This window comes from Ranitomeya imitator, chromosome 1 (genome assembly GCF_032444005.1).
Source record: "Ranitomeya imitator isolate aRanImi1 chromosome 1, aRanImi1.pri, whole genome shotgun sequence".
NCBI lineage: Eukaryota > Metazoa > Chordata > Amphibia > Anura > Dendrobatidae > Ranitomeya > Ranitomeya imitator.
Genome location: NC_091282.1, coordinates 694363128 through 694379331, shown reverse-complemented (window position 1 = coordinate 694379331; position 16204 = coordinate 694363128). Strand labels below are relative to the sequence as shown.

The 16204-nt window shown below is 41.8% G+C and overlaps 1 protein-coding gene across 2 annotated transcripts in view; it reads right to left on the bottom strand.

Moving 5' to 3' along the window:
- Positions 1-16204, bottom strand: part of PLA2G4F (phospholipase A2 group IVF) — a 120496-nt gene that overhangs the window by 11846 nt on the left and 92446 nt on the right. For both annotated transcript variants that reach the window (XM_069730631.1, XM_069730640.1), the window contains 4 exons: positions 13967-14104; positions 12552-12659; positions 6954-7148; positions 6661-6827 (listed from right to left, as the gene is read on the bottom strand). In XM_069730631.1, coding sequence (XP_069586732.1) covers positions 6661-6827; positions 6954-7148; positions 12552-12659; positions 13967-14104 — 608 coding nt within the window. The remainder of the gene's footprint in view (positions 1-6660; positions 6828-6953; positions 7149-12551; positions 12660-13966; positions 14105-16204) is intronic.

Sequence of the window (16204 nt, the reverse complement as noted above, 5' to 3'; positions counted from 1 at the left end):
TGAGCACATGTGACAGACGTGAAAGAGTCTGGAGACGCCGTGGAGAGGGATCTGCTGCCTGCAACATCCTTCAGCATGACTGGTTTGGCAGTGGGTCAGTAATGGTGTGAGGTGGCATTTCTTTGGAGGGCCGCAAAGCCCTCCATGTGCTCGCCAAAGATAGCCTGACTGCCATTAGGTACCGAGAAGAGATCCCCAGACCCCTTGTGAGACCATATGCTGGTGCGGTTGGCCCTTGGTTCCTCCTAAAGCAGCACAATGCAAGACCCCATGTGGCTGGAGTGTGTCAGCAGTTCCTACAAGATTAAGGCATTGAAGCTATGGACTGGCCCGCCCGTTCCCCAGACCTGAATCCGATTGAACACGTCTGGGACATCATGTCTCACACCATCCACCAACGTCACGTTGCACCACAGACTATCCAGGAGTTGGCAGATGCTTTAGTCCAGGGGTGGGAGGAGATCCCTCAGGAGACCATCTGCCACCTAGTCAGGAGCATGCCCAGGCATTGTAAGGAAGTCATACAGGCACATGGAGGCCACACACAAACTACTGAGCATCATTTCCTTGTCTTGAGGCATTTCCACTGAAGTTGGATCAGAGTGTAACTTCATTTTCCACTTTGATTTTGAGCATCATTCCAACTCCAGACCTCTGTGGGATATTAGTTGTGATTTACGTTAATCATTTTTAGGTTTTATTGTTCTTAACACATTCCATTATGTAATGAATAAATATTTACAACTGGAATATTTCATTCAGTGATATCTAGGATGTGGGATTTTAGTGTTCCCTTTTTTTTTTGAGCAGTGTATGAAGATTCCAGTATCAGGTATACACCAGCAATAATTCCCATAGTCCTGGTTAGAAAGAGGCTAAGGGTACCGTCACACTATAACATTTCGATCGCTACGACGGTACGATTTGTGACGTTCCAGCGATATCGTTACGATATCGCTGTGTCTGACACGCAGCAGCGATCAGGGATCCTGCTGAGAATCGTACGTCGTAGCAGATCGTATGGAACTTTCTTTCATCGCTGGATCTCCCGCTGTCATCGCTAGATCGGTGTGTGTGACACCGATCTAGCGATGCGATCCAGCGATGCGTTCGCTTGTAACCAGGGTAAACATCGGGTAACTAAGCGCAGGACCGCGCTTAGTTACCCGATGTTTACCCTGGTTACAAGCGTTAAACTAAAAAAAAACAAACAGCACATACTTACATTCTGGTGTCCGTCAGGTCCCTTGCAGTCTGCTTCCCGCACTGTGACTGCCGGCCGTAAAGTGAAAGCAGAGCACAGCGGCTGTGCTTTCACTTTACGGCCGGCAGTCACTGAGTGCGGGAAGCAGACTGCAAGGGACCTGACGGACACCAGAATGTAAGTATGTGCTGTTTGTTTTTTTTTAGTTTAACGCTTGTAACCAGGGTAAACATCGGGTAACTAAGCGCGGTCCTGCGCTTAGTTACCCGATGTTTACCCTGGTTACCCAGGGACCTCGGCATCGTTGGTCGCTGGAGAGCTGTCTGTGTGACAGCTCCCCAGCGACCACACTACGATTTACCTACGATCACGGCCAGGTCATATCGCTGGTCGTGATCGTAGGTAAATCGTATAGTGTGACGGCACCCTAAGGAACACTTCAACAATATATTATCAACATAATCTACTATGGTAAGTGCCATATAGATAAGAAGTGATAGTAAACAATATAGTGATAAAATAATATCTTTATTAAATAATCATATAAAAGATCAGTTAAAAAGGCGCTCGTCGGGCAAGGGGATCTTCAGCAGCAGCTGATTTCACTACACAGCTTCACAGCATCAGTCTCACAGCAGGTACTTCACTGAATATTTTGAACCTTTTTTCTTTTGGCTTGTAATAGACCTGCTTACCTACTGTGATCTGCTTGTACTTGTGATATCAAATATTTAGCTTCTATAGTCTATATAGCTCACATTTTTTGAGCATTCCATTATTTTTACTCTAATCTGGGCCTTTGTCTTATCCACTGTTTGAATAGGCGGTTATTTATTCATTTGCATTTGCCTATTTAGCACAAAATAGCAACATTTTATTGCCTGTTAAGTTTGCTCCCCTCCCTTTTTTCCCCCCCTTTCCCGTCCCTTTTTCCGCCAATCTTTGGATCTAAAGACTAATTTAAGCCCGGGTTATTTTCAATAGGGGTGTCTGCAATACATTCTGCCTCACTGTGCACTTTAATACCTGCTGCTGCTTCATTTTCCCCACCATTTTGAAGGCCCCATTTGCCCTGTCTTTTTAACTGATTTTTTAAATGATTGTTATTTAATAAAGATATTCTGTTAGCACTATATTGCTTCCTATCACTTCTTATCTATATGGCACTTACCATAGTAGATTATGTTGCTAATATACCAGCAATAATAAAGATTTGCAATAATATGTTTAATACGAAGGACAAATATTGCAAATATTGCATTCACACTCACTTGTAAGGTACAACACATCTCATTCATTTCCATACTCCACCCAAAATAGTATACAATTTGGAAAGTAATTAGCAAAGGAAGCTAGTTTGTGATGAATATGGATTTTGCTAATAAAATAAATATATATTTTGAATTCATACCCATTGCTTAAAAATAAATTTAGGATTTATTTCTATCGAAATATCTACCAAGCAGCATTCACAGCATTTCAAAGGCAGGGAGTTCTGTACATCAACTTGTCTAAAGTTTCAGCTCCAATTGCAGACCACTTATCTTCTAGAAACTCCCAACAGCAATTTTTTACTTATTACTTGCACATACATGTCAAATTCATCAATCCAAGAGGCGTTTAACTGGACCTGGATTGCCCTCAGGCGCCCTGCTGGAAATCCGTCATTACTAGATTCTCAAGGCTCTTGCTCAATAGATCCAACCAAATAGTAGGAGGTTTTCTGTAGATTTCATAGGTAACAGGTATCTAAAGGGGTAACGTTTCTCCTTGTGGAGAGTGCCACCTATTTGAAGTAACAATCCTAAAAGTTACAAGCGAAAGTGTGTTTCTTGTAGACAGGGACCGGATCGAATATCATTAGATTGTCCACATCTTACCTAACCTGTACTACCTCCCATTTAAAAAATACAGGAATCAGTCAAATTTCTTAATTCCATCTGTAGTATTAAATTATCCACCTTGGTGATAATTACTTTACAAAGCAGCTTATTAGGATTTGCAAGTATTGAAATTCTTCTCTGTATGTTCTATACAAGGTCATTAATTAACCCTTTCATGACCTTGGGATTTTCCGTTTTTCAGTTTCGTTTTTCCCTATCCGGGATCAGTGACCATAGAGCAGGGGTCCCCAACTCCAGTCCTCAAGGCCCACCAACAGGTCATGTTTTCAGGATTTCCTTTGCATTGCACAGGTGATGCAATTATTACCTGGGCAAGACTAAGGAAATCCTGAAAACGTGACATGTTGGTGGGCCTTGAGGACTGGAGTTGGGGACCCCTGCCATAGAGGTCTCAAGGACCTCTATGGTTACTCTGCAGAAGCATCGCTGACCCCCGATCATGTGACGGGGGTCAGCGATGCGCTCCTTTCCGGCCACCCGGCCGGAAGCGCCTGTTAAATGCCGCTGTCAGCGTTTGACAGGGGCATTTAACTAGTTAATAGCGGCAGGTGAATCGCGATTTCACCCGCCGCTATTGCGGGCACATGTCAGCTGTACAAAACAGCTGACAAGTCCCGGCTTTGATGCGGGCTCACCGCCGGAGCCCGCATCAAAGCCGGGGTTCTGACCTCGGATGTACTATCCCGTCCGAGGTCAGAAAGGGGTTAATACAGTGGGTGCGGAAAGTATTCAGACCCCTTTAAATTTTTCACTGTTTCATTGCAGCCATTTGGTAAATTCAAAAAAGTTAATTTTTTTCTTATTAATGTACACTCTCCACCCCATCTTGACTGATAAAAACTGAAATGTAGACATTTTTGCTAATTTATTAAAAAAAGAAAAACTGTAATATGACATGGTCATAAGTATTCAGACCCTTTACTCAGACACTCATATTTAAGTCACACGCTGTCCATTTCCTTGTGATCCTCCTTGAGATCGTTCTACTCCTTCATTGAAGTCCAGCTGTGTTTAATTAAACTGATAGGTGTATGCCTTTCCAAATCAAGTCCTATCTAAATAAGACCTCACAGCTTACAGTGCATGTCAGACCAAATGAGAATCATGTGGTCAAAGGAACTGGCCAAGGAACTCAGAGACAGAATTGTAGCAAGGTAGAGATCTGGGCAAGGTTACAACAGAATTTCTTCAGTACTCAAAAGGTTCCTAAGAGCACAGTGGCCTCCATAATACTTAAGTGAAAGACGTTTGGGACCACCAGAAGTCTTCCTAGACCTGGCCGTCCAGCCAAACTCCGCAATAGTGGAAGAGCCTTGGTGAGAGAGGTAAAGAAGAACCCAAAGATCACTGTGGCTGAGCTCCAGAGATGCAGTAGGGAGATGGGAGAAAATTCCACAAAGTCAACTATCACTGCAGCTCTCCACCAGTTGGGCCTTAAGCCCAAAAAAAAAAAAAAAAAAAAACACTTGAAGGACTCCCAGACTATGAGAAAATAAGATTCTCTGGTCTGATGAGACAAAGATAGACCTTTTTGGTGATAATTCTACGGCTAGGTTCCCATTGCGTTAATGGGACCGCGCTAACGGACAGCGTTGCACGGCGAAATTAACGCCGTGCAACGCGTCCATTAGCGTGCCCATTAACAGCAATGGGGACGCGCATCACTAGCGCGTGCCATTTTCGGCACGCGCTAGCGATGTGCCGGTGTTTTGTGGCGCGCCGCGGACGCGGCTTGCAGCGTCCGAGGCGCGCCCGCGGTCCGTTCCCCGCTCTCCCAGATCAAAGATCTGCGAGAGCGGGGACGTTTAACGCGACCCCTTTAAAACACATTGCGTTAGCGCAATCCGCTAGCGCTAGGCGCTAAACGGATTGCACTAACGCAATCTGAACCTAGCCTAAGCGGTATGTGTGGAGGAAACCAGGCAGTACTCATCACCACCCCAATAAAATCGCAACAGTGAAACATGGTGGTGGCAGCATCATGCTATGGGGGTGTTTTTCAGCTGCAGGGACAGGACGACTGGTTGTCATTGAAGGAAACGTGAATGCAGCCAAGTACAGAGATATCCTGGATGAAAACCTCTTCCAGCGTGCTCTGGACCTCAGACTTGGCCAAAGGTTCACCTTCGAAAAAGATAACAACCCTAAGCACACAGAGCTAAAATAACAAAGGAGTGGCTTCAGAACAACTCTGTGACCATTCTTGACTGGCCCAGCCAGAGCTCTGACCTAAACCCAATTGAGCATCTCTGGAGAGACCTGAAAATGGCTGTCCACCAACGTTCACCATCCAACCTGACGGAACTGGAGAGGATCTGCAAGGAAGAATGGCAGAGGATCCCCAAATCCAGGTGTGAAAAACTTGTTGCATCATTCCCAAGAAGATTTATGGCTGTACTAGCTCAAAAGGGTGCTTCTACTCAATACTGAGCAAAGAGTCTGCTTACAGTTGTGGCCAAAAGTATTGACACCCCTGCAATTCTGTCAGATAATACTCAGTTTCTTCCTGAAAATGATTGCAAACACAAATTATTTGGTATTATTATCTTCATTTAATTTGTCTTAAATGAAAAAACACAAAAAGAATTGTCCTAAAGCCAAATTGGATATAATTCCACACAAAACATAAAAAAGGGGGTGGACAAAAGTATTGGCAATGTTCGAAAAATCATGTGATGCTTCTCTAATTTGTGTAATTAACAGCACCTGTAACTTACCTGTGGCACCTAACAGGTGTTGGCAATAACTAAATCACACTTGCAGCCATTTGTCATGGATTAAAGTTGACTCAACCTCCGTCCTGTGTCCTTGTGTGTACCACATTGAGTATGGACAAAAGAAAGAAGACCAAAGAACTGTCTGAGGACTTGAGAAACCAAATTGTGAGGAAGCATGAGCAATCTTAAGGCTACAAGTCCATTTCCAAAGACCTGAATTAGACTGAGGGTGCCAATACTTTTGTCTGGCCCATTTTTGGAGTTTTGTGTGAAATGATCAATGTTTTGCTTTTTGCTTCATTCTCTTTTGTGTTTTTTTCATTTAAGACAAATTAAATGAAGATAATAATACCAAAGAATTTGTGTTTGCAATCATTTTCAGGAAGAAACTGAGTATTATCTGTGGGTGTCAATACTTTTGGCCACAACTGTATGACCATGTGATATTTCAGTTTTTCTTTTTTAATAAATTTGCAAATATTTCTACATTTCTGTATTTTTCAGTCAAGATGGGGTGGAGAGTGAACATTAATGAGAATTGTTTTAAATTTACCAAATGGCTGCAATGAATGAGTGAATGATTAAAAGGAGTCTAAATACAAAAAACGACCCCTCTGGTATACCAATTTGGCCTTGGGTCATTCAGACCCATACATGTGTTCTGTTTTCCTGCTTCCAACAGCTTCTCTCTAAGAACTGTTTTTTTGCTACTTAATGCATTCCAAACCTTGACAACCATCATTTTCATGAGATAATCAATGTTATTAACTTCACCTATCAGTGGTTATGCATTATCTGTGCACATGTTTCCACTAACACTTTAGATGTGACCTACCTCAAATTGATCTTTCCAAGAGTAGTTGAATGACAATATGATATCAACATCCCTCTCTGCCTGTAGCACCAGTGGGAAAGGAGAATTTATAGAGAATCCTCCATCCACAAGGTATAAATTTTCCTCCATTGGGGTTAAATGGTTGGGGAAAGCATCCAAGTGATTTCCTGAGAGATGTACAGCACATACACATGATTGTTTAAGACAAATGGAAACTCAACAGGTACATAGACATAAATCATTAAAAAAAATCACCATGATCTTTACCGATGTATATAAAAACTCCATTTTACCTTTCCATGCCACAAACTCTCTTACTCCCATATAGTCTTTATAAAGGTAGAGGCCTCTTGTAAAGTTATATATTTCTCCAACAGTGAAACGGGACTTAAAAAAATCCTGAAAGATGTTTGACACAATCCCTCCTGGCATGACCAAACGAGTCTCTAAACGGTTTGGATCACGAAAGTGAAATTTTCTGCAATCATCTAGAGTGAAAGGGAGAAAAATGAATGTGTGTTACCGCATTTCTGCAAAACTTTACAGTACAAGACAGGAGTGTGTGTTTTAACCCCTTTCTGACATTAGACGTGGGGTGGGCCCCTATGACCACCGACGGGATAGTACGTCATACGCGATCGGCCGCGCGGGCGATCGCGGCCGGGTGTCAGCTGCCTATCGCAGCTGACATCCGGCACTATGTGCCAGGAGCAGTCACGGACCGCTCCCGGCACATTAACCCCCGGCACACCGCGATAAAACATGATCGCGGTGTGCCGGCCGTACAGGGAAGCATCGCGCAGGGACTATAAGTTTTTTATTTTTTTGCTGATGCTGTATGGCGGCTCGTTTTTTGCGGGACAAGATGACGTTTTCAGCAGTACCATGGTTATTTATATCAGTCTTTTTGATTGCGTGTTATTCCACTTCTTGTTTGGCGGTATGATAATAAAGCGTTGTTTTTTGCCTCTTTTTCTTATGGTGTTTACTGAAGGGGTTAACTAGTGGGCCAGTTTTATAGGTCGGGTCATTATGGACGCAGCGATACTAAATATGTGTACCGTACTTTTATTGTTTGTTTGTTTTTTTATTTAGATACAGAAATGTATTTATGGGAATAATATATATATATATTTTTCATTATTTAGGAATTTATTTTTCTACACATTTGGAATTTTTTTTTTTTTACTTTTTTACTTTGTCCCAGGGGGGACATCACAGATCGTTGATCTGACAGATTGCACAGCACTCTGTCAGATCAGCGATCTGAGTTAGAGCACTGCAGGCTTTAGAGCACTGCAGGCTTACCAAGCGCCTGCTCTGAGCAGGCACTTGGTAAGCCACCTCCCTCCCTGCAGGACCCGGATGCCGTGGCCATTTTGGATCCGGGCCTGCTGCAGGGAGGGAGGTAAGGAGACCCTCGCAGCAACGCGATCACATCGCGTTGCTGCGGGGGTCTCAGGGAAGCCCGCAGGGAGCCCCTTCCTGCGCGATGCTTCCCTGTACTGCCGGCACACCGCGATCATGTTTGATCGCGGTGTGCCGGGGGTTAATGTGCCGGGGGCGGTCCGTGACTGCTCCTGGCATATAGTGCCGGATGTCAGCTGCGATAGGCAGCTGACACCCGGCCGCGATCAGCCGCGCTCCCTCCGTGAGCACGGCCGATCGCGTATGACGTACTATCCCGTCGGTGGGCATACGGGCCCACCCCACCTCGACGGGATAGTACGTCAGATGTCAGAAAAGGGTTAAAAAAAGGAGGAATATTTTCTTTCAATCGTTAACTTTTTAAGGCAACCATTTTCCTATTGGACAACATATCTGAGAAGGCTTAAGATGTTAATGTGTAAGCCAGCGATGGAGCATTAATAAATATCGAGCTGGGGTAAGCCCAACTGTCAAATTTAAAAGCACTGAACGAGCGAGTCTCATCCTATTTACAGAAGAAACTATTGTGACTTGCGCGTCGAGAACAATAGCAGACTATGCACACGGAACGATCTAACATAGTTCATTCACTGAGCATCTGAAGCCTTGGAGTCTGTAAAAGGGCTACTAATGACCACCAAGCATGTTGACAGTCATATATAATGCTCTTCATTGCGAAAGGTAAGAAATGCACGCAAAAAAATTGTGCAAATTATCAGCAGGAGATGTAGGCAACAAAATAGTATTTTAAATGGCAAACAACAACTCCAATGAGAGAGAAATTACAAACTAGAGAAACGTTCCATGCTTAAATATAACAATTTATTAACACATACAACCCCTGGCAAAAATTATGGAATCACCGGCCATAGAGGCTGTTCATTCAGATGTTTAATTTTGTAAAAAAAAAAAAGCAGATCACAGACATGGCACAAAACTAAAGTCATTTCAAATGGAAACTTTCTGGCTTTAAGAAACGCTAAAAGAAATCAAGAACAAAAAATGTGGTAGTCATTACTGGCTACTTTTTTTAACCAAGCATAGGGGAAAAATTATGGAATCACTCAATTCTGAGGAAAAAATTATGGAATCATAAACAAACAAAAAACCACTCCAACACATCACTAGAATTTTGTTGCACCACCTCTGGCTTTTATAACAGCTTGCAGTCTCTGAGGCATGGACTTAATGAGTGTCAAACAGTACTCTTCATCAATCTGGCTCCAACCTTCTCTGATTGCTGTAGCCAGATCAGCTTTGCAGGTTGGAGCCTTGTCATGGACCATTTTCTTTAACTTCCACCAAAGATTTTCAATTGGATTGAGATCCGGACTATTTGCAGGCCATAGACTAAGATTCACCGCACACCCTTAGTGGAATATCTTTCAGAAATTAATTATTCAATATGCACAAAATAAATCAGATAGCATATTTACACTGGAAAAATGATATGCGACACAGATTACTGATGTTTCAACCCCTCCCGAGTTTTGCTCATTTTGTTTCTTGTAGGTTTTGGATGGTTTATGGCATATGTGAACATGCGTTTTTGTGATGCATGTATACCAGCTTAGACCAAGCTAAATTTTTGTGCTTTTTCTCTGTATTTTTGCATTATGTGCAAGCTGGGGTGTGGCCTCTCTCTCCTGAGCTGGAAATAACATTTAAAGGCTTCCCCAGACTGGTGTCCATAGGTCAGGACGCAGTCCTTTTGTCTGCCCTTATTCACACACAGAGGTCAATTCTGACACATGGTAAGGTTTTTAACCCCTTTCCGACATAATCGTATGCTGATGTCGGACTCCCTCCCTTTGATGTGGGCTCTGGCGGTGAGCCCACATCTCTCCGGGGACATGTCAGCTGCTTTGAACAGCTGACATGTGCCCGCAATAGCCGCAGGTGGAATCGCGATCCACCCGCGGCGCGGCTATTAAGTTAAATGCCACTGTCAAACGCTGAAAGGCATTTAACAAGCACTTCCGGCAATCGCGCCGGAAATACGCACATCGATGACCCTATCACGTGATAGCGGGTCACCGATGTGTTGGCATGACAACCGGAGGTCTCCTGGAGACCTCTATGGTTGTCAGTGTCGGTTTGCTGTGAGCGCTTCCCAGTGGTCGGCGCTCATAGCAAGTGAGTAAATCTGCTATATAGAGGCAATCTGATCATCGCATCTATGTAGCAGAGACGATCGGGTTGTGGCAGCTTCTAGTCTCCTATGCAGACTACTGAAGCATGCCAAAAGTAAAAAGAAAATATTTTTAAAAATATAAAAAAATAAAAATATAAAAAGTTAAAATCATCCCCCTTTCGCCTCATTCAAAATCAAACAAAAATAAAATCAAATATACACATATTTAATATCGCCGTGTTCAGAATCGCCCGATCTACAAAAAAAAATGGATTAACCTGATCGTTAAATGTTGTAGTGAGAAAAAAAGGAAAAATGCCAGAATAACATTTTTTTGGTCGCCGCGACATTGCATTAAAATGCAATAATGGGCGATCAAAAGATCGTATCTGCACCAAAATAGTGTTAAAAACGTCAGCTCGCCATGCAAAAAATAAGCCTTCACCCGACCCTGATATCACGAAAAATTGAGACGCTATTGGTATTGGAAAATGGCGCCATTTTTTTTTAACCAAGTTTGGAAGGGACGGTCAGATTTAAAAAAACTGACCGTCACATCCAAACATAGAATAAGTGCGAACAGGTGCTGAACCTAGAGTCACCAACTCATATACAGTCAAACAAATAAGGCAGCACACTGCAGCGCCAAAACATGCAAACATGAAACATGAAAATTGAACTGCATTACTGCATTAGAAATATGAAAAAATGAGAGCGTCCAGCGCATAAATTGGCCAATTCATGTGTACCTGGTAGCCACATTAAGGCATCTCTCGTATACCAGGACCCAGACATTCCTTTCCTCGCTGAGAATAAACGTCTTCATCTGAATGGGAACCTACTGTGAATCCTCTTTTTAGACTATAATCTCTCTCTCTCTCTCTCTCTCTGGAGGGGTAATGGTCCTGCTGCGATTAAAACACCCATGGCTAAAAGGCAGAGTTGCTCAGTCAGAAGGCCAAACAACACAAATTTAAAAAAAAACTGACCGGAAGTGATGATCAGTCTTTTGATACTTGTATTAATATAAATGCAGACATAAAAGTATCAAAAATGAATCTTCATAAACAGGCTCATACCCTTAATAATGAAGCAGACTGCAAGATTACCAAAAGAAAAACAGTCCCCAACTCAAGTGTTCAGTATGTTGCTTCCTCAGGAGGTCCCTCTGGGCATAACATTCATATAACTTGCCATGGCTGAGTGTCCATAGTTGGGCCCCGATCCTTCTTGGCCCTTATTCACATTGAGGAAATTTTTTAACACATGGCAAGGGTCACGGATTTACCACGACGTAGAGGAGCCAGAAGAGTGAAGCGTCTGATTTCTCCTACTTCTGCACTGATTAGAAGCACTTCACCTTCATATTAAACAGTGCAGATTGCACTGAGCAGGTTAATCTGCTCAGTTGAGAGCATTTGGATACTTTCTTGCATTAAGGCTCTCAGCTGTTCAGTTTGCCACTCCCGGCTCCTATGTATTCTGGACCCTGGCTAGCACTCATTGCCAGAGCCAGCTTCATGCTACATGGTTACGAGTGGTTTGTGATTATTGTTTGAGAAGGTGTTTGGTGGATTTATCTGAGACTGTTGCTAGGTTTTGATGGTGTGCCAATTCCATTCCTTCTCCTACCTTGGTTTTACCCCATCCTCCACTCCCCAGTGTTTACTAAGGTTTGTATGAGCATATTTGTATAATTGCTATTTTCCTTTATCCCTGTTTGTATTACCTTGCTGGTCTGGTTGGTGTATTACAGTACAGTACTATTCCCCTCTTCCTTGGGTGGAGGAAGGGTACAGACTGAGTCCAGATTCATGTGTTAAGTCAAGGTACATGGCCTGGCATCTTCACCATTAGAAGTAATTCGAGGAACAGGGAGAGCAGTGCACCCCTAGAGTTAGGGACAGGGAAGGAGACCCTGGTCACTCGAAAACAGAGTGGTGACAGTAAGGTTTTAATATTAGAGGTTTGTACACCTTGTACAGGTGGGATGGCTTTTTCTTTTTTTTTTGTTTAAATCAAAAACAGTGTTTACTATGTACCCTATTTTATTGATATGCACCTTTTTGTTTTCCTTACTTAAATAAAGGTATATATTCATTTTGTAACTATGTTGGGTTTTGTTTAATGGACAGTGTGAACATGCTCCTACATGTTGCATGTATACTATCTTATACTCCAGCTAATTTCTTTCGGTTTTGTGTTAAATATAGCATTGCTTAAAATATTCTACCTCATACAGAACTGCTTCATTGCTTATTTTAAAATCTTTGGAGTAGAAAAAAATTTGTATTTGTATATGTATAATAAAGACTTAATCATTCCGTACCTATTACCCTGATAACATCAGTAAACGAATTAAACCAGCGTATTCCTGTGCCAGATGTCTTGGCCCAAATCTCATCAAGGTTGGCCGCAAAAACACTGCCCCAGACACCTGGAGAAAAAGTGAATAAAAGCACCCAAAAAAAATCATGTTCAGTAAGTCCAATGAGGCAAAATGGTCTTAAGAGACTATAATAAAAGTGAAACAACGTTCATAAACAGGGTAAATTACATAAATTTTTCAGAATCTATACACTTAATTAATTTTGTAATCTAACCTCTGGGCAGCACCAACCACAGCGTCCCGGACACTGATCAGAGAAGTCACTGTTTTTTTCATCATAAATCTACCATTTAAGAAGGGCCCACAAGTAGAGATGGAAGAACCCAAACAGTAAAGTTCAGCGCCTGTACTGAACACCTACTGTTCAGGCACAGACTCCGAACACTGACTTCACCAGGAAGTCAGTGTTACTGTTCGGGTTCGCCCCTTTCCCCCGAACACCAAGCAAACACTGCCTTTGATCGGTGATAAAATCATTACTGTCGGTCAGACAGCCGTGGATCCCACGTTGTCAAATGACAGCGTGAGCCCGCAGCTGTGATCGGAGGTAAAAAGTTTGCTACTGGTCAATGGCATTGGCTCATGGGACTACTGGGACAATATCCATGGCCCCTTATCAGCCTAAGAATACCAGCCTCTAGTTGTCTGCATTATATTGGCTGGTTGTTTAAAATTGGTTTGGACCCCATACCGGTTTTTTAAATTATTGAAATAATTTTAAAAAATTAAAACAGCGTGGGGACCCCACTTATTCTTGATAACCAACCTTACTAAATCTGACAGCTGAGGGTTGTAGCCTGCAGCTGTCAGTTTTGTCTGCTGGTTCTCAAAAATACAGGGGAACTCACATTTTTTTTTAAATTATTTATTTAGAGCGCAGGTGCTGACTGATGAATACTCCCATCAATCGTGCCTGCTCTCGCTGTTATTAGCGGTAGCAGCTGTAGGCTGATGTGATTAGTAGTCCCATCAGCAAACACCGGTACATAAGTACACATCACCTGTTCTGCTTCATCCAATAAGCATTCAAGTTTATAAAGCTCATATTTGGAAAATCTGCATAGAAATTATGATATGGCCAAAATACTGTATTCTCTTATAACTGTGCACACAATGTAGATCAGAATTGGTTAAACTACAGTATATACCCCCCTTAAAAAAAAGCCTTTAAAGATTTACCATATGTATTTTCCTTTGTAAATATTAATTCTAGTTTATTACAAGAAATATATGGATGGAACATGGATTTCAACTACAAACAAGTAAAAGCGGCCCAACTCAACTTGGCATGAGTAAAGCAAAGAGTCAACGTATATCTATACTTTAGAGGACATGTGCATTCCTCCTGTTCTTACCTTGTAAAAAGCAAATCTTCGGTTCTTTTCTTCTGTGGATGAGATGTCCCATAAAGAACTCGCTACCAAAATCTTCAGTTCGAATAAATGCTCCATATTTTCGAAATCCAATTTCATGAGGGGTAAATTCACACCATTCTAACATAGTAAGAAAGAGAATTTCTAATAGAAAACTAAAATTTAAAGTGGCCATGTTCACAGAATATGAAGGCAAAGATGGGTAAGTCTCAGATTTATGCGGTTCCACTCACTTGACCACTAACCCCAATCACAAGCAACTACAGTCAGGAGAATGAGGAACATCTACGGTATTTGGCGGACGAGTATGGCTCCATTTTAAGAACATCTATATGATTTTTTTTTTAACATATTAAACAACATCTTTAAATTTAAGAATTATATCCAATTGTTAGAAGAAATTCTTAAGGACAACCGAAAGGTGGATATAATATACAGCTTGATAGACATAGGAATTAAGGGCCAGATTTAGCAATTATTTTTTAAGTCTACTTTCTTTTCTTGTGATATTCATGGATGTTTTTTGTGCAAAATTCTTCAAAATGGGGTATATGGTTCATGTTTGTTTGTGCAAAATAAAAAATGCTCTATGTTTAATTTTAACCCGTTTTGCGGTTTTCTTTAGCACGAAAAGTCACGTACTCCTACAAAATCCATGCCATTATCTGGCATGCTTACAATTATTTCAGTGGACTATAGAGTACATTTCAGCTAAATCTGTGACTTTTTAAAAAGTCGCAATTGATGAATCAGCCACATGAGCGCCTATCAAATAGAGTTTTAAAAAGGTGCAAGTTAAAAGAGTGAAAAAAAAAAAACACCAAAAACTAGACCTTTTTCCCCCAGTTTTTACTGCAGTAAAACACCTTCAAATGGGAGGAGCACACCACTTATTGAAATTGGCACACCTTTCAACTGCCATGCGCCTCCACCAGAAATGTTACTCTAGTCAGGAAGTGGAATAAATTTATAACAAAATTTACGGCACCAGAGTGGCATAAATTTTGGTAACTTAGACCAGCGGGCATAGCCATGCCTGCCTATTTTGACTAAGCTGACCAGGACGGACATAAAAAAGCCAATGGTTGCAACATATTTGCAACTTATGCAACTTTAGGTGCTGTGTCACTCTTTTTGGTATTATCAGTGCATCATTTTTAGATCACTTCTATATAATCACGGGCACGTCATATGATTCTATTGTCTGGACATAATGTGATGCACTATTAGTGTCCCGGTTTATAAATTTCGATTTGTTATAGATATTTGATCAAGCGCTGATTTATACAAATTAATGCCATATAGATGTTATTTTAGTCTTGCCTGCCCAGGGTGGTGCCACCCTAACCTTTTTGACTCCATTTTCAAGCACCATTGGCTGTTATGAATAAAGGTTTTTCTATTTTTGTTCAACATACGCTTTTTTGGTTATATGTTTGAGATGACTACATAAGCAGAGCACCACATAAAGAACTCCCCCCACACATGTTGCCCCGAAGCACGAGTCTCTAACTGAAAACTGAAAATAAAAATTAAACCACCACAAGACGGATTTAATCAACCAAGGTATCACTTTAATCAGAATATCGGCGCCAACCTAACACTGTCTGTAAGTTACTCAGCACAATCCTACTGACAGGTTCCCTTTAATGAATAAGTGTATGTGCCCACGATCCGTAATTGCTGTGGGTTTGACACTGCATACTTATGTAGCGTCATAGTTGATGGGATGTCAAGAAATCCCATGCCCACTAAGAGTCCCCAGACACCCGTGTTGATGGACACGCTGTGCATCTCTCCAGACTGCGGCATGTCAATTTCTCTTGCGGATTCACCCATAGAATGTACTGAACACAGTGAATCCGCGCGGCTCAGTGAACACATGTGGATTTACCTATGTTCAATAAAGGGCAGCGCTTTGGACACAATGAACATAATTCCGGATCATATGCACCCAGCCTTAGAGGCACTTTACTCCAGTGGTCCCATTCATTAAGACTCTCATGCACAACGTCAGTCTTAAAATTAGCACGACCATAAAATTTTTTATTATATTATATATATTATATATTACAGTCATATTATATAGCACTGTGTATTTTTTGGATTATAAGATGTACTTTTTTTCCTCCAAAAATGCGAAAGAAAATGGGGGGTGGGGTGTCTTATAGTTCAGATGTACATGCTCTGGCAGTGGATTTGGAGGTAGGGGAGCAGCAG